This window comes from Eretmochelys imbricata, chromosome 3, assembly GCF_965152235.1.
Source record: "Eretmochelys imbricata isolate rEreImb1 chromosome 3, rEreImb1.hap1, whole genome shotgun sequence".
Classification (NCBI taxonomy): Eukaryota; Metazoa; Chordata; order Testudines; family Cheloniidae; genus Eretmochelys; species Eretmochelys imbricata.
This window is the reverse complement of record NC_135574.1, coordinates 142,864,711-142,884,077: the sequence shown is the minus strand read 5'-3', so window position 1 is coordinate 142,884,077 and position 19,367 is coordinate 142,864,711. Positions and strand designations below refer to the sequence as shown.

At 41.1% G+C, this 19,367-nt stretch overlaps 2 protein-coding genes across 3 annotated transcripts in view; both read right to left on the bottom strand.

Moving 5' to 3' along the window:
- Positions 1–454: 454 nt before the first annotated feature.
- On the bottom strand, positions 455–2,866 carry LOC144262987 (myb/SANT-like DNA-binding domain-containing protein 7). Its single transcript, XM_077813523.1, has 2 exons — positions 1,600–2,866; positions 455–1,012 (listed from the first exon to the last, which is right to left on the bottom strand). Exon 1 carries the CDS (start codon positions 2,166–2,168, stop codon positions 1,650–1,652), a length of 519 nt encoding a protein of 172 aa, XP_077669649.1. The 5' UTR covers positions 2,169–2,866; the 3' UTR covers positions 455–1,012; positions 1,600–1,649.
- Positions 2,864–19,367, bottom strand: part of PRKD3 (protein kinase D3) — a 78,754-nt gene continuing 62,250 nt past the window's right edge. For both annotated transcript variants that reach the window (XM_077813520.1, XM_077813521.1), the window contains exons 14-19: positions 15,364–15,470; positions 14,550–14,711; positions 13,953–14,051; positions 9,006–9,273; positions 7,719–7,804; positions 2,864–6,763 (exon numbers count right to left, since the gene is read on the bottom strand). In XM_077813520.1, the coding sequence (XP_077669646.1) occupies positions 6,590–6,763; positions 7,719–7,804; positions 9,006–9,273; positions 13,953–14,051; positions 14,550–14,711; positions 15,364–15,470 (896 nt within the window). In that variant the 3' untranslated portion in view covers positions 2,864–6,589. The remainder of the gene's footprint in view (positions 6,764–7,718; positions 7,805–9,005; positions 9,274–13,952; positions 14,052–14,549; positions 14,712–15,363; positions 15,471–19,367) is intronic.

Genomic DNA, 19,367 nt, shown 5'->3' with positions numbered 1-19,367 from the left:
CAGTTTACTGACTCGCTTAGACCTCAGCGAAACCAATATTCCCACTGTTATTACTGCTTGCTGTGTGCTCCACAATATCTGTGGGAGTAAGGGGGAGACGTTTATGGCGGGGTGGGAGGTTGAGGCAAATCGCCTGGCTGCTGGTTACGCGCAGCCAGACACCAGGGCGGTTAGAAGAGCACAGGAGGGTGCGGTACGCATCAGAGAAGCTTTGAAAACCAGTTTCATGACTGGCCAGGCTGTGGTGTGAAAGTTCTGTTTGTTTCTCCTTGATGAAACCCCCCGCCCCTTGGTTCACTCTACTTCCCTGTAAGCTAACCACCTGCCCCTCCTCCCGTCAATCACCGCTTACAGAGGCAATAAAGTCATTGTTGCTTCACATTCATGCATTCTTTATTCATTCATCACACAAATAGGGGGATGACTACCAAGGTAGCCCAGGAGGGGTGGTGGAGGAGGGAAGGAAAATGCCACACAGCACTTTAAGCACAGCACTTTAAAAGTTTACAACTTTAAAATTTATTGAATGACAGCCTTCTTTTTTTTGGGCAATCCTCTGTGGTGGGGTGGCTGGTTGGCCGGAGGCCCCCCCACCGCGTTCTTGGGCGTCTACATGTGGAGGCTATGGAACTTGGGGAGGAGGGCGGTTGGTTACTCAGGGGCTGCAGTGGCAGTCTGTGCTCCAGCTGCCTTTGCTGCAGCTCAACCATACACTGGAGCGTACTGGTTTGGTCCGCCAGCAGCCTCAGCATTGAATCCTGCCTCCTCTCATCACGCTGCCGCCACATTTGAGCTTCAGCCCTCTCTTCAGCCCGCCAGCTCTCCTCCCGGTCATTTTGTGCTTTCCTGGACTCTGACATTATTTGCCTCCACGCATTCGTCTGTGCTCTGTCAGTGTGGGAGGACAGCATGAGCTCGGAGAACATTTCATCGCGAGTGCGTTTTTTTTTCTTTCTAAGCTTCACTAGCCTCTGGGAAGGAGAAGATCCTGTGATCATTGAAACACATGCAGCTGGTGGAGAAAAAAAAGGGACAGCGGTATTTAAAAAGACACATTTTATAAAACAGTGACTACACTCTTTCAGGGTAATCCTTGCTGTTAACATTACATACATAGCACATGTGCTTTCGTTACAAGGTCGCATTTTGCCTCCCCCCACCGCGTGGCTACCCCCTCAACCCTCCCCCCTCCCTGTGGCTAACAGTGGGGAACATTTCTGTTTAGCCACAGGCAAACAGCCCAGCAGGAATGGGCTCCTCTGAGTGTCCCCTGAAGAAAAGTACTCTATTTCAACCAGGTGACCATGAATTATATCTCACTCTCCTGAGGTTAACACAGAGAGATAAAGAACGGATGTTGTTTGAATGCCAGCAAACATACACTGCAATGCTTTGTTCTACAGTGATTCCCCAGTACGTGTTACTGGCCTGGAGTGGTGAAGTGTCCTACCATTAAGGACACAATAAGGCTGCCCTCCCCAGAAACCTTTTGCAAAGGCTTTAGGAGTACATCTAGGAGAACCGCGAATGTCAGGGCAAAGTAATCCTTTCACATGCTTGCTTTTAAACCATGTATAGTATTTTAAAAGGTACACTCACCAGAGGTCCCTTCTCCGCCTGCTGGGTCCAGGAGGCAGCCTTGGGTGGGTTCAGGGGGTGAGAAACAGTTCCTGGCTGTCGGGAAAACCGGTTTCTCCGCTTGCTTGCTGTGAGCTATCTACAACCTCATCATCATCATCATCATCATCATCTTCTTCGTCCCCAAAATCTGCTTCCGTATTGCCTCCATCTCCATTGAAGGAGTCAAACACAGCTGGGGTAGTGGTGGCTGAACCCCCTAAAATGGCATGCAGCTCATCATAGAAGCGGCATGTTTGGGGCTCTGACCCGGAGCGGCCGTTCGCCTCTCTGGTTTTCTGATAGGCTTGCCTCAGCTCCTTCAGTTTCACGCGGCACTGCTTCGGGTCCCTGTTATGGCCTCTGTCCTTCATGCCCTGGGAGATTTTGACAAAGGTTTTGGCATTTCGAAAACTGGAACGGAGTTCTGATAGCACGGATTCCTCTCCCCAAACAGCAATCAGATCCCGTACCTCCCGTTCGGTCCATGCTGGAGCTCTTTTGCGATTCTGGGACTCCATCATGGTCACTTGTGCTGATGAGCTCTGCATGGTCACCTGCAGCTTGCCACGCTGGCCGAACAGGAAATGAGATTTAAAAGTTCGCGGTTCTTTTCCTGTCTACCTGGCCAGTGCATTTGAGTTGAGAGTGCTGTCCAGAGCGGTCACAATGGAGCACTCTGGGATAGCTCCCGGAGGCCAATACCATCGAATTGTGTCCACAGTACCCCAAATTCGAGCCGGCAAGGCCGATTTAAGTGCTAATCCACTTGTCGGGGTGGAGTAAGGAAATCGATTTTAAGAGCCCTTTAAGTCGAAATAAAGGGCTTCATTGTGTGGACGGGTGCAGGTTTACATCAATTTAACGCTGCTAAATTCGACCTAAAGTCCTAGTGTAGACCAGGGCACACTTGACCTACATTAACATTGTTTGATGTAATAAGACATTTGGGGAATGTCCTGTGGATTCTAAACATGTATATTTGTTTAAAAGCCAGCACTCCTTGTCAGTGATTCTCTTAATCCATTTTTAAGGAGTCAAATATTTTGAAAGATCGGAGGGGGATAAAAAAGTAGTACAAAACATAAAAAGCAGCACAGGTGAGTAAAATGCTATTCCTACAGCTGTTCCTCACATCAGTGATCCCAGTACACAAACATGTATGTACACACCCAAGTTGTTTTCAAGGACATTTTAACACAGGGAAAGGAAGGGAATCCATGTAAATGGACAACAACAACTCTGATAGGGAAATAAATTTTATTTTCAAGCTTAGAGGATATTTACAAACAATGGATGTATAAAAATATAAAAAAAGTACTTGACAGTGTCCTTTTGAGGCTACAAATTTTACTTGAGCTTTTTCTAGCATCAACATAGCACTATTTCTTGCATGAATGCAACTTCTTAATTCAAAACAGGTTAATGATTATGTAGCATTGGGTACAAATTCATCTGGAGCAACTGATTATTATAACTCCAGATTCTTAGTCAGTGACTTAAAGCTTAAAATTTAATAAAAAAGGTTTTAGGCTTTCATTAAAAAAAGGTAGAGTGCAAGCTGTGCAATTCATTTCATGGCTTGTAAAATGTGTGTGATAACTATCAAAGTAATACAAATGTTCCAGTTATTTTTCATCTTAAGCATCAAGCCACAACAGGGTGTGTATTGCTACAGTACTGGCCCATGCCATACGCATTCTGGGGCTTGAAGTATTTTACTTATCTTAATAGTGTACCAGTGATCCAGGAATGCGCACACTTATCGCTATTGGAAGATGGCTACTTAATTCTAAAATTCAGTAGTTTTAAAATCATGGGTGAGGATTTTAAACATATCCTACTGCTATGGAATTCACTATAGAAGAATTAGAGAAAAGGGCAACAAATTTGGAGCACACTTTTACTACTAATTTGAATGTTTGTTTCCAATGCATGGGGGGGGGGGGTGAATCCTCAACTACCTGCTTCCAACCCCAGGAGTCCAAATGGCTCCAAAAGCCAGTTTCAATTCCCATTTTGTTTTTAAACCTAAATTGGGAATACTGAATAGGTCTCATTTTGTGTTTTAAAATAGAAATAGACTTTACAGGGGGTGGAGGGAAGGCAGTTAGGCCTCTTCCTCCTCCATGGATACCATCCTCTCCTCCAACCCTGCTAAGAACATAAGAACAGCCATACTGGGTCAGACCAAAGGTCCATCTAGCCCAGTATCCTGTCTTCCAACAGTGGCCAATGCCAGGTGCCCCAGAGGAAATGAACAGAACAGGTAAGCATCAAGCGATCCATCCCCTGTGGCTCATTCCCAGTTTCTGGCAAACAGAGGCTAGGGACACCATCCCTGTCCATTCTGGTTACAAGACCCACCAAAAGCACACCTGCTTTAAAGATGTTTCTTTAAATGTAACTGGAAGCCCTGAAATGCCTCAACTCAGCAATGTAAAATCGAAGTTTGAAAGCCCAACCATGTCTGAAGCACTACAGCCGTAAGAGGCATGGTGCCCAAATTTCAGAGATGCTAAAGAAATGGTGGCAGCTAGAAGAGAGTGTCACTTCCCTCTTAAAACCTGGCTGTGACAAACTTTACAGGAAATTAGGCCAACACTAATCCAATGATTTCACAGGTGATCAGGCTACTTCAAAAATTAAAACTACCATTACATTAGCCTACAAGGTGTTTCAATACTCTCTGTGGAGGGACCAATCCTGAAATGAGGCTGCAAGGTTAAGAGGGCAGATTCTGCCTCCTACTACAATTCCTTTATACTCTTCCAGCACCACAAAAGGAGAAAACAATCTCCTGGAGAATTCCCCAAATGCAGGAGTGGTATGGGCAGCTCTATGCCAACCCCCTGAACAAATCTCAGAATAGAGGCATGGCCTTGCAAGGCAAGAGTGTGTCAGGGTGGAATGGCCAGAAGGCTTTGACACTGGTGGCTGGAGGGATTCTGCCAAACATTAGAGCAGTCCCAGGAGTAGGGCAGTATCCCAGATGTGCAAAGGCAGCACCTTGTATTTCCCACTGGTGAAGGTATAGTACAGAATCTGGCCGTAAGGTTTTAGTTGCGAACAGCCTAGATACCTATAAAATGCAGCGGCTAGGCTAAAGGAAGCCAAGCAGGTAGAGAGTCAATTATGGGCCCTGTTCTTCCTTCAGATACACTTAGGTAGTTTCCACCAACTTCATTGCCAGTTCACTTATGTATCTAAGAGCAGCTGAAACTCTGAAGCAACCACGTATTTTCATGATGATTTTCCATCAGTCCAGGCACAAAAGTCTACTCACCCACCATGATTTTGATAATTACAATTAAAAATATTTTAGTCAGCCTACAAAAAAAATTACCTCACCTAGAAGAGTAAGGAGACCCCAAAGGCTTCAATTACCTTTGCAGCTGAAACCTACAGAATTTACATTTTAAAAAACCATAATAAGGACATTACCCAAAGCCAAGTTCTTATTAGCTAGTTGGACCTATCTGTGATATGCATAGTCTTGCATCAACTCCCAATAATACATGGCTGAAATTTCCTCAGAAACTCACAACTAAGTAAATGGAGGCCTCCATTTAATATAGTGGGCAAAAAGCTTTCTTCTTGAAACATGGCAGACTTTAACTGCTGAACTATCTTCCTGCACCGTCATTTCAGAAGGAAACTTCTGCTTCCCTTTCCATGTGGCCACAGTTCTCAAGATGTGGCTGGGTATGTTTAAATGGAAGTTTCTGTTAAGAAGCTGAATTAAGAATTGGTTTAGGGCTCCTAATTCAGTTTCATAATCTGTAAAGTTTAGGAAGTGGGGAAAGGGTGGAATTGCAGGTTAAAGACTGGAAGGCAAAAAGTGGTAGGCTGAAAGAGGAGGCAATGCTTCTTCCTCCTGTTAGTTCATGAATCCAGCTGCCCTTTTGGCAACAGTTTGTGGCGCTACAGCCCCTTTAACTCATGCTCAATTTTGATTTTTTTCAACAGGATTCCTAATTTAGTTTGTTCAACAGAAAATGGGGATCGAGAGTTGCTATCAGTCCACAAACTACTGCAGACAGGCTGAGCCCGGGGAACCTAAAATGAACATAACATATGTTTTTAAAAGTTATTCAACAGTGGAAGGATATGCTACATAAAAGTGTGTATGCCATCTGTGCACTACTTTGGTGGTTTTAAGACAAAACGCCTTTGGTACACACCCAAGACACATGCCAATCTTGCATACTAATACACACCCTGTTGTGGTTTATTGCTCTATTGTAACAGACAATGTTGAGGGCTACCATAGCTTTTTGATTGTCAGTTAGCATTCAATAGAAATATGAAATCTGGTGTTACTATCTTATCTTCAGAGAAAGATCCTTCAATTCTACCAGGGCAAAGAAAGTCAACTGCTTAAACAGTGGCAAATGAGCATGTTCCTTTACCTTGATTGTTTTAGCATACCTGTCAAACAACATTCAATCTTTTAAATTAGTCCTAATCCAGCATTTTCTGTTGTATTTGGTCAAGGTATACGGTTTTGATTTCTTTTTACAGCCTCTTCCACAATGTACAAACTAGGAAAGTGGAGATGTATCTAAATACCAGAAAACAGTATTCTATGGCTTAGTAAATAAGGGACAAGGAAACCATAAAAAAATTGTTTCATTATTGCATAGGCTACAAAAAACACAGAAAACTCACACCATGCATTCAGTTTGTATGCATTACACCTCAGTAACATCATCTGTAACCATACAGCTAGTGAAATGTTACCCAAGTTGCTTATCCCATTGCCAGATCACATTTCATAGTTCAAGAAATTAGAGATGAAGAAAAAACTTGTTAGGTCATTTTGCCCAGCCACCTGCCAGTGCAGGATTCTTCATGGTTTTGTAGACTGAATCATCTGAACAACATTCAAAGAGCAATATGGGTCCAGAAAAGTATCAACATCAGTTTCTATCTGAAACACCTTTCCGTAATGAAGTTAGCACGGCGAATATTAAGGGTCTTCTTCCATATCATCTGGATTGGGGGCCATAATGAAATGTTTGGGGTACACAAGGTTGTGTTCATAAGCATGTTCTTCCCAGCGAGCATCATCACTCTCATGGGTAATGTAACGCTCTCCAATGCGAGTTTCAAACTCTCTAAGATCAAGCCAAGTCTGATAATCCTTTAAAAAAATTAAGGCAAATGGTTTATGAAACCCATAGCAGCACAACAGTCATAGAAATCAAGTTAGCAATTAAATACTTACACTTTAATATGACTAGGTGACTACAGTCAACAAGATATAGTGCAAAACCAAACAGGATTAGGTTCACCTGAAGGGGCTTGAGTTGAAATAAGTTAAATCCCTCTGATTTCAGTGAAAGTAATACATACAGTTTATGAAAATGTAATGATTCCAAGACAGACATTTTTCAGATATATGTAAAAATGCTGTCCTTTCAGTTTAAATAGTAATTCCATCAAATAATTGAGTGGGTTTTCCCTCAGAGTTCTCGTCTGTCTGTGCAAAATTGTGAGATTATGTAGTTGTCAGAGATCAGAAAGTAAAAGGGACCCAAGTGAAAACTGAACCAACACTTTCCTTCTACAAGCACCCCTCACCTCATCTTGCCTCTTCTAAAATGAGTTATGGTATAAATTCTGCTTTAATTCTCTACTTGAGACCAAATAGCTTCTCACTCTGCCATGTATTTCAGGTGGAGCTGAGTGTTGATAATTGGCAATACTAAGGGAATGAACTCTCCATACCACTGCCAGATATACAGTAAAGAGTAAAAGTTGAGAGACAGAAAAATTAACAGTATCGTAGAGAACAAGAGGGCAAGATAAGATTCTGAAGAGCAGGGGGAAGGAACACAAGGAGATGGGCAGAATCCCAGAGGTGGGAAGGGGAGATAGGAAGGACACAGTAGGTAAGCATGGTCAATGAGGCTCAGGTTTCTCTCAGATTAATTCTAGTTGCCATCTTCATGGATATCCATTGTAAGATATTTTCATAATGTTGCAGTAAAAACAATCTTTACAAAGCCTTCGCACTACTTAATTCAAAATGTGATTCACTTAAAGGACAGTTACACACAGCTTTTATAGAAAACAAAGTGGGCAATAGCTCTTACCTGTAGCCAGGGGTGACTAAGAGATTTGTCAACACTATAACGCTTTCTCATCTTCACTTGAAGTAAATTGTTTATTAAATCAGTGGCTGGGGGAAAAGCCACAGAACAAACAAATTATCAAAAATTCTACAGTATAAATACAAATCTGTCATCTCTAATGTAGTTTACATGCAACTTTGAAATTGAAGTGTTAACTAAAATATATACACAATGTAGATTATGTGAATCTTAGCCAAGCCAATGGTCTTTACAGTAAATTTTAACTCATGTTAGGAGAAAGCCAGTATTTGTTTTAAAAAAAAAAAACTACTACTCAAAACCGAGTTTACTGATTTACTCCAAATTTAATTTATTGATTTCAAATTTACTGTTAAAAATAATGTACTAATGTGAGGGTAAAATCCTAGTCCGACTGAAGTCAATGGAAGCTTTACCAATATTGGTCCTAAATTAATAGGGGTAAAGTTTTCAAAATGACGAGGGTACTTAAGAACCTACGTCTCATCAGAAGTCAATGAGATTTAGGCTCCTCAGCCACTTAGACTCTTTTGAAAAGTTCTTTTTAAAGTGCTCTCTCTCAACAGTAAGTTCCCACCATTACACACTACTGTCAGGCATCCCTCCAGGTCTTATGTATATACACCACTTATTTTATCATCATCGTGAATTTCACAGCTAGAGATAAGCCCATTCTAAAACCCCAGGTCAGAACAACCTTGAAGCCTGCTAACATTTGGATCCAGATCTGAATATCTTCACTCACCCCTATTTCGTTATTGCACTGGATCAGACTGTTTGGATCCAGAATTCTAGTTATATGCATGCCTATGTTTCAAGTAATCAGTCCCAACAGATAGCTATGCCAGATTTAACTTGTCATTAGCTTTCATGAAGAGTACACATCTTTACCTCCAGCCCACCACTTTCTACACCCAGTAGAAAAGTTAGCTAAACCCACATTTGGTGAGTTTATACAATAAGCCATTCTGTCAAGTTCTATCAACAGCTTTCTGAAATCTAGTTATATCTATTGGTTCTCCCTTTTCTCTAGACCGATTTTTAAATGTAATCCCACCTGACATTGTTTATCTTTCACAAATTCATGCTGGTTCACACCTATGATGTTAGCCTTTACCAAAGAGTCATTCAGCTGTCAATTTTCACATTCGTGTCTGAATCAAACTCATAATGCAATTCAAAAATATCTGAATTCCAAAGTGTTAATGTATATAAAATGCTATAAAAAACAAGATCTCAAAAAGCAAAAGCTCTCTTGAATTTCTTTACCTTCACTAGAAATTTCCTTCCAGGGGTTCGGTGGATACATAAATGCTGCATTTTGGATTTGGTCATTTATATCTTCATCCTCATTAAATGGGAAGGTACCACTAAGGCTCACATAGACAATAACTCCCACTGACCACATATCCAGAGAGCGATTGTAACCTTTACTCCGGAGTACTTCAGGAGCAAGATAAGCAGGGGTTCCAACCACAGAGCGCCTGAAAGACTTCTCTCCTATGATGCGTGCAAAACCAAAGTCACACAGCTTCACCTATAAATAAATACAGTACTGTTAACTGAAAAATCTCTGGCAGATCTCACAGAGGAGCAACTGTCCAAACAAAAAGTATGGTATCAGGCATCACAGATTTGCCGTCATTTAGCTATTGCTTGCACTGGACAAATTGAAGCAAAAAGCAGTTAGTCCTATTCCTTCAGTGATGTCTCCCTTTACATACTTGACTTTGGAAACTTACTAGCAAACTTGAGAAAAAACAAACAGTTACTAACCTCTTCTGTAACTGTTGTTCTTTGAGATGTGTTGCACGTGTCCATTCCACTTCACATGTTGTCAAGGTTTCTCCCCCACTCTGAACGCTAGGGTACAGATGTGGGGACCTGCATGAAAACCTCCTAAGCTTATCTTTACCAGCTTAGGTCAAAAACTTCCCCAAGGTACAAAATATTCCACCCTTTGTCCTTGGATTGGCCGCTACCACCACCAAACAAATACTGGTTACTGGGGAAGAGCTGTTTGGAAACGTCTTTCCCCCCAAAATACTTCCCAAAACCTTGCACCCCACTTCCTGGACAAAGTTTGGTAAAAAGCCTCACCAATTTGCATAGGTGACCACAGACCCAAACCCTTGGATCTGAGAACAATGAAAAAGCATTCAGTTTTCTTACAAGAAGACTTTTAATAGAAATAGGAGTAAATAGAAGTAAAGAAATCCCCTCTGTAAAATCAGGATGGTAGATACCTTACAGGGTAATTAGATTCAAAACACAGAGAATCCCTCTAGGCAAAACCTTAAGTTACAAAAAAGATACACAGACAGAAATAGTTATTCTATTCAGCACAATTCTTTTCTCAGCCATTTAAAGAAATCATAATCTAACACATACCTAGCTAGATTACTTACTAAAAGTTCTAAGACTCCATTCCTGGTCTATCCCCGGCAAAAGCAGCATATAGACAGACAGAGCCCCTTTGTTTCTCTCCCTCCTCCCAGCTTTTGAAAGTATCTTGTCTCCTCACTGGTCATTTTGGTCAGGTGCCAGTGAGGTTACCTTTAGCTTCTTAACCCTTTACAGGTGAGAGGAGTTTTCCTCTGGCCAGGAGGGATTTTAAAGGGGTTTACCCTTCCCTTTATATTTATGACATGTCTAGCCCACTTCAGGTATGTGCACACCCACTGCACCAGAATCAGAGATTTTTCCTATAGTGGTACCTGTCGGGGCAACACATTCACCCTCTGCTGCCTCGTGATGGCATAAAGCCACCCCACACCCCTTTGGTTCCTCCTTACCGGAGAGACTCTGCTATAGAGGGGAAAGGGGAGGGTCACGGAATTGGCACGTACTAAACATCTCAAAGAACAACAGTTACAGAAGAGTTTTATAACTATTTTGTCTTCGAGTGATTGCACACATCCATTTCACTTCAAGTGATTCACAAGCAGTTCAATCTGGAGGTGCATTTCAGAGTCTACCTGAAAAAGAACTGAAGGACTACTCGTCCAAACTAGGCGTCATTTCTGGAATGCTGAGATACAGAGTAATAAGTTATAAAGGTGTGTGCCGATAACCAAGTCACCATCCTACATATGTCTATTATGGGCACTTGAGCTAGAAAAGCTGCAGAAATCGCCCGAGATCTTGCTGAGTTTGCTACCACCCCGCTTGTCAGGGTTATTTTGACAATGTCACAACACATACGTAAGAGGAAATCCATGATGAGATTCTCTGTGCTGAGACTAGAAGGGCCCTCATCCTGTCTGAAACTGCTAAAAGTTGGGATGCCAACCTAAACAATTTGGTTATGTCCAAGTAAAAACCTAACGCCCTTCTGACATCCAAAGTATGGAGTGTCTCTTCATCCTTATGAGATTGGGGCTTAGGAAAGGAAGTTGTAAATTATATCACTTGATTGAGGTGGAATTTTGATATTACTTTAGGCACAGATTTCGGATGTGCACGTAACTTTGTCCTTATAAAAGATTGTGTAAGGAGGGTCAGCTACCAAGGCTTGTAATTCCCCCACTCTTCTCCCAGAGGTAATAGCTATCAAAAAGGCTACTTTCATGGATAGATGAAGTAAAGAGCAGGTTGCCATCAGTTCAAAGCGTGGACCCATCAACTTTGTTAACACCAGATTTGAGCCCTAAAGATATAGCCACCTGGGGATATAACCTGTCCAGACTCTTTAAGAACACTGGATTAGAGAATACTGAGTGGCCAGTGATTGGAAACTGGAGATAGCTCCCAGATGGTACCAATGGATAGGCCTTGTTGTTTCAGGCAGAACAAGTAATCCAAGACATGGTGGAAAGAGGTCCAGACTGGAAAACTTCTTTCTGCTATGACCATAAAGAAAATCATTTTCACTTGAACAGAAAAGTATATTGACTAGGTTTTCAGCTACTCAGGAAGATGTTTCATACATTCTCTGAACACTCTGCCTCTTAAGGCATTAACTATAGAGCATCCAAGCCATAAGATGGAGAGCAGACAGGTTGTAATGCAGTGAGTCGACTGTGGTCCTGCAAGATCAGGTTAGGTTCTGATGGTAGTGTCAAAAGAGCCCTGATAAGAGGCTCTGCAGACTGGAGAAAAAAGTTACCTACTTTTCGTGACCATTGCTCTTCAAGATGTGTTGCTCATGTCCATTCCATTCTAGGTGTGTGTGTGCCCACGTGCCTGGTCATCGGAGATTTTTGCCTTAGTGGTATCTGTAGGGTCGGCAGTGGCCTCGATCTTTTGGAGGCAGCTGGCTCCTTCAAGACACATTGCCCATGCTTCTTCCTTGATACCAGGGAAGGGGAATAGCACAGAGTCTCCGCAATGTACTGAGGGGCACTTTTGACAGAGGCAGAAGTACTTGACGTCCACCCCTTTGGTCCAAGGCTTGAAGTTTCTACAGATATGGGAACAGTCTGAGATGCGACCCTCACCGAGGCACTTTAGACTGCTGAGGGTCACTTATCAGACTTCTTGCAGCCAATGCAAGCCTTAAAGCCCATGTACCAGGAGTTGACACCCAGAACAAGCAGGAACTGGCAATCTAAGCAAAACTAAGCTAAATAATAATAAAACTTTACTCTAAAGGTCTAACTATTGATGAGTACACGAACTATATACAAGAAAAATTCCCTGAAAAAGAGAATATTAGCAACCCCACCGATCATGGGTGTTTAGAAGGGACTGAAGAGGGTCAGGGGCGGCTCTGCCCATTATATAATTGTGCAGCAGCATGAAGCAACAGAGGGCACATGTACCACCCTGATGGATACCGGTAAGGGAAAAATCTCCGACTCTGGCACACTTGGCTGGCACACACCTGAAGTAAAATGAACATGTGCAATCACTCAAAGAACATCGCAAAAAGAAAAGCAGTACTTGTGGCACCTTAGAGACTAACCAATTTATTTGAGCATAAGCTTTTGTGAGCTACAGCTCACTTAACCGGATGTGAAGTGAGCTGTAGCTCACGAAAGCTTATGCTCAAATAAATTGGTTAGTCTCTAAGGTGCCACAAGTACTCCTTTTGCGAATACAGACTAACACGGCTGTTACTCTGAAACCTGTCAAAGAACATCTACACTTATTCAATAAATCAGTACACAAAATACATAGATAATTCATAACCTCTTGCCACCAGGTCCTTTTAATTTAACTGTGGTAAACTCTTCTAGAACTTAGTTGTACTAATACATCTTAAGTCTCCTGGACAGTTGCATTGCAATATCTGAATTTATATTTCAGAGAACAGAATATACTCTTTTGGTTTTAGAATAAATAGATTCTAAGGCTAGAAGGAACCAAGTAATCTGAACTCCTGTATAATACAGGCCACAGAATTTCACCCAGTTACCCCTCTAGCCCCAACTGCTTGTTTGACTAATGCATGCTTTCCAAAAAGGCATCCTGTGTTGATTTGAAGACAGTGAGAGATGGGGTCTCCACCACATTTATTGGTAGTTTGTTCCAATGTTAATCAGCCTCATAGTTAAAGAAAATTGTGTCTTATTTCCTATTTGAATTTGTCTGGTTTAAACTTTCAACCGTTAGTTCTTGCTATGCCTTTTACTGCTAGATTAGAGTCGTTTAATACCTGGTATTTTCTCCTTGTGAAAGTACTTATAGACTGTAATCAAGTCACCTCTTACTCCTCTAAGATATACCTGAAGCATGAAGATTTCAGTCATTAACTGATTAGGATCAGGAAGAAACTTCCCCTATGGCAAGATTATTCCACAGTTGTCCACTACAAGGTTTCTTGCACCTTCCTCTGAAGCTGCTGCTATGGGCCGCTGTCAGACACAGGACACTGACCTGAAGGATTCACTGATCTGATCCAGATTGGTAATTCCGATGTCCCTACCTGCTTGCTTTGGGAAAATGTATTCTTCCAGCACTCACTGAGGCAGTTGGAAAGGTGGAGGGGTCTTATTCTCTTTGAAGGAGTGAGCAGAGGCTACTACTTACTGAGAGGGACAGTAACATTAGAGCAGGGAAAGTAGAGGTGAAAAACTTCATCCTCAGTGTTCTAAGAGTTGAAAAAATGTAATAAGGTAACAAAACAGGCAGCTCACATAATTCTAGTTATATTTTGGGTGAAAACATCAGTAACACTGTCCTATGACAGATAATTTTTAAGCTCTAAATTCTATATTTCTTCTTTAGTGGAACAGTGATTTAGGATGAAACATTTGTTGTATTTTCACTCACCTGAGGGAATGGTTCTGCTGATGCTAGTAGTACATTTTCTGGTTTTAAATCACAGTGTACAATATTCTTGAAGTGTAAATTCCTCAAAGCAACAAGTATCTACAAAAGAAGGAAAGGTATTTTCAAAATGATTAGGACTGTAAGTGTCTAAGCACCAAAGATCAGACACAAAGTTGTACAATAATTTTGAACTGTACAGACTTCTACAATTTTGCTGTGCTTTCACATTGTGCAAGTGCTATTTTTTTTCCTGATCAAAATCACGATTAGTGTTAATTTTGTTTGGGGAAGGGCAGTTTTTGAATATTTTTATACCACACATGCACCTTTATGAAAACTTAATTTGAGGTGTCTCCTTTAAAACATAACCAATTACACCTCTAGGGAAAAAACGTGAAAACTGTCACCTAGGATGAGAGTCTGAATTCTCATCAGTTCAACTTCCATTAAATACAAAGTCTACCGTTAAAGCTTTGTCTTCTTTAAATAATGATTGAATCTAGGCAATACCTTGGCCTAAATTCTACTAACACCAGTTTAAGAAACCAAAATCTGGCCCCTTTTCTTCAGAGAAGCAAACAGAGATGGAATACCAACCTGGGTGACCATGAACTTAGTGATTCGTTCTGGTAGCCGACTCTTCTCACTTGAAAGAATCATCTCCAGCATATCTCCATGCAACTTTTCCATCACAACAAACACCCGTTCTGGGGTTTCAAACATACATTCCAGGTTTACAATCCCAGGGTGGTGCAAATTCTAGAGAGTTACAAAATTCACATGAAGAACAAAAGAGATACAGCACTGATTAAACAGTTGGAAAATTACACTTATCCTGAGCTACAAAATCAGAAAGGATATACAAATGGAGAATTAGGGATTAGAAACAAAGGGTATGAGGCAGAAGGCATTTCAAGGTGGCAAGATTTAACAAAAGAAATGTGCCAATTGCCAGTATTAAGATTACTTTTGTCTTGAAAGGGAAATTATATCTGAAGTGGACAATTTTGTATATGATACAATCAGACAGGAATATAAAGGAAAAGAGCAAACGTTTGTATGGATTGATGGGCAAGTCATGCAATCAACAGAACAGAAGTCACATGAATTTCAGCTGCTGCCTGTTGCTTCAGGGTGGCCCCAGGAAGCCTAAGTATATCTTCTCCCTCGGTCCGTGCTGGCAGTAAGTAGACAGCTGCCAACAATAAGCTGACAACTCTGCTACCAGCTGCTCACAGACTCCCTGTCTTTCAGAGCCCCCTCTAACAGCTGGGCTCAGATTTCAAGGATTCGGTCTTATGCCCAGCTCAGTAAAGCACTTAAGCACATGCCATAGAATCACAGAAATAATCTTGTCCTTTGACAGGACACAAAGCTTAAATGTGGATTTTATTTAAAATTTATTTTGTACCTGCAGAATGGCAACTTCATTGCGAAGCTGACTTTCCTGTTTTGTAGGGAATCTCATCTTATCAATGACTTTAATAGCCACATCCCGTCCAGTCTTCCTATGTTTTCCTAAAAGAAAAGCAGTACCACCCATCAAACAGCAGAAAATCATTCATTAACAAAATTACAGTTGAAAGCTTTCCTCTTTGTGGAAATGGGTACTTTTTTCACAATCATAAATGTTAATACACATCTGAATTGAAAATTGTAACTGAGATATGAATGTAAGTATGACAGTAAGTACTCTCAATCCTGAAATGCAGGATTCTTCTGCAGCATAAATTTAAAGTGATTGTTGCTTTGCTGTCCAATCTGTGCATTGATACTAAATATATTAGGTGAATTTCACCCCATGCAGATGACCTGCAAAAGACCTATGCACCATTAAGTGTCACATAAGCCCATAAAATCCTGGCCTCTTCTATGCTGATGCTCGGGTGAGATGGAAAAAGGTGTAAGGATTCTTCTCTCCTGTTGTCCCAGCAGCCAAAGGATACTTCCACAGTGTGCAGGAATGTGCTAGAAGGTACATCCAGCTAATTCACTGGCTGGCATGCCGTATGCCCAACAGGGTATAGTCTACATGAAGAGGGATACAGTAGCCCCAAGCAGGTGTGCTGCCATCTGAAAGCTCTAAATGACCGGTAGGGAAAAACGGCTGATCGGGGGTGTGGGTGTGGGTGTGTGATGTTTCACCTCAATAGAAAACATTATACCCTACACAGACAGGATGTCTCAAATGCTAATCAGCAGCTGCCCACCCAGCACCCCCACCCATGCTCAGTTGTTTCCTGTAATGTCAGGATTAACCCCTCAATGAAGAGGGCAGGTTAATGAGGTCAGACACAGAAGGACCTTAGTAATCTAACATACATCAATGTTAAATCTAGAATGAGATTGTAACAAAAACAAAAGGGAATGTCTGCTCAGTGAAAGTGCTGAAAAATATTTTAGAAAAATGTATAAAATACACAGAAAAGTCCACAGCTATAGTATAAGAGGCACAGAGAATACTACGGTGCACTGCTAGACAAATACTACAAGGAGGTCAAACTACTGCTATATAAACAACCTAGCTAGACCTCACCTGGAGTTCTGTATTCAGGACTGGTGGTCATGGCTTAGTAATTGCTCCTGAAGGTTGTTGCATGGAGCAATCAACATAATGTACCTGCCTTAAAGATTTACATGATGAATAAATGGTTAAAAAAAGGGCTTATTTCCACTGGACAAAATGAAGTAGACTTAATGGAGGCCTGACTGAAGTTCCAAATGGCAACAAAGTAGCCAAACAGACTTCATAGTTGAAAAGTAAAAACAATTAAATCAGATTAGAAGAGACTAATACAATGAAAAGCTTGCAATATATCCTGGGCTGACAGAAGAAATGGCATAAAGGTTGAAATCCTTCCAAGGATTTTAGGAGATCTGTTTTGAGGCATCCAGTATCAATACCAAATAAAACCCGCGGATGACATACAGCAATTCTTAAAATGACATAAATTATAGCCACCTGTAAGGGTTAAATATATATATATAAAATTCAAAGGAAGAGGTTCTAACTCCATTAAACATCACATTATACCAAAATGCCACAAAAATAAAGTCAATAGTGGACTAGACATATTCCTTCTGGATACTGGACTTGATTAAAGAACCAGGAGACAATATTTGGTTAAGTAAAGAGAACAAACTGGAGCTGTGCTCACACACACACAGGTGAAGGATTACCATTAAATACTGTATGTGGGTTCAAAATGGCTTTAAACATAGCCCTTTGATATGGTATTGCTGTCAAATCATAGACCAGTAAGAGATCACCCAAATTTCCTCCCTAACCCCACAAAAATGTTAACACCTTTTAGAAATTAAAGGTAATGTGAATAGAGGGGCAAACAGAAAGAAAAGCTAGATATCAATACCTCAAAATGTATTTGATTTTCAGTATCTACAAGTTCAAAATTTTGTCCTACATTCTGCAAAAAAGCAAAAATTTCTCATATACCTAGAGCATCCTATTGGTTTAATTATTTCTGTGAGAAATTTTCTAAAAATACGGGAACACAAAAATGAAACCAGAAGTATTTTATTCACTGTATGTTAACTAGAAGGTTGTATATCCAAATTTTAAATGAATAAGAATATTCCTATTTATGGTATAATGGTTACCAGATCCAATCTGTGAACTGTTGGCAATAAATAGTGAAGCAGTGTTGATTCCAGGATGTTAGCAAGAGAAGGTGGATGAGGCAATACCTTTTATTGGACCAACTTCTGTTTGTGAGACAGACAAGCTTTCAAGCTTACACAGAGCTCTTCTTCTGGAGACAAAGAGCTCAGTGTAAGCTCAAAAGCTTGTCTCTTTTCATCAGAAGCTGGTCCAATAAAATATTACCTCACCCAACTTTGTCTCAGCAATAAATAGATCAATGCAGTCAGAACGTAAGACTTTGGTTATATTCTCTTTTCTTGCTCTCCCATTTTCTTTGTGATTTTAGTATCTTAAATGTGTTACACCATGCATGCATTTTTAAATGGTGGCGTGAACTAAAAAAGAATTTGGACAAATGCTTCATACAAGCATTAAACACATTGGCTAAAAGAAGTATTGAACCAAGGAGTAATTGTTGTAAACATCAAGAGGAGTTTCTATACAAAGGACAGCATAATTCTGGGAGTAGATCAAAAAATGATAAACAGGGAAAACTGTCTAATTCTGTCACAATCTCTCTTTCCCACCCCACAATCTGAACTTAAAAGAGAATCCTTACACAAAATGTCATGCTACCACTTTCCATGGAGTCCAGACGCAAAATAAATTTCTGTCAAGAATGGTGTACAGCTACCAGCCCATCAACTTATATCTCCATCACAAAATTTTCAGAGTAAGAAGAGTATTAACAGCACAACTAATATACAGAAGAATTAAAGTTTCCATGCTTTCTAGACAATGGAGGCAAAATGGAAAGGACGTTTTCTTTCTTTACATTGACTGTTTAATTACTGGTTTCAGAGTAGCAGCCGTGTTAGTCTGTATTTGCTAAAAGAAAAGGAGTACTAGTGGCACCTTAGAGACTAACCAATTTATTTGAGCATAAGCTTTCGTGAGCTACAGCTCACTTCATCAGATACATTCAGTGGAAAATTCAGTGGGGAGATTTATATACACAGAGAACATGAAACAACGGGTGTTACCATACATACTGTAACAAGAGCGATCACTTAAGGTAAGAAATTACCAGGAAGGGGGGGGGAGGAAGGGGGAAACCTTTTGTAGTGATAATCAAGGTGGGCCATTTCCAGCGGTTGACAAGAATGTCTGAGTGGACACAGTTGGCAACAGGCTTTGTTGCAAGGATAGGTTCCTGAGTTAGTGGTTCTGTTGTGTGGTTGCTGGTATTTGCTTCAGGTTGGGGGCTGTCTATAAGCAAGGACTGGCCCGTCTCCCAAGATCTGTGAGAGTGATGGGTTGTCCTTCAGGATAGGTTGTAGATCCTTGATGATGCATTGGAGAGGTTTTAGTTGGGGGCTGAAGGTGATGGCTAGTGGCGTTCTTTTATTTTCTTTGTTGGGCCTGTCCTGTAGTAGGTAACTTCTGGGTACTCTTCTGGCTCTGTCAATCTGTTTCTTCACTTCAGCAGGTGGGTATTGTAGTTGTAAGAATGCTTGAGAGAGATCTTGTAGGCGTTTGTCTCTGTCTGAGTGGTTGGAGCAAATGCAGTTGTATCATAGAGCTGGGCTGTAGACAATGGATCGTGTGCTGTGGTCTGGATGAAAGCTGGAGGCATGTAGGTAGGAATAGCGGTCAGTAGGTTTCCGGTATAGGGTGGTGTTTACGTGACCATCGCTTATTAGCACTGTAGTGTCCAGGAAGTGGATCTCTTGTGTGGACTGGACCTGGCTGAGGTTGATGGTGGGATGGAAATTGTTGAAATCATGGTGGAATTCCTCAAGGGCTTCTTTTCC

Excerpts from the sequence above, each read along its gene's own strand:
- LOC144262987 (XM_077813523.1), bottom strand. The coding sequence starts at position 2,168 with ATGCAGAGCTCATCAGCACAAGTGACCATGATGGAGTCCCAGAATCGC.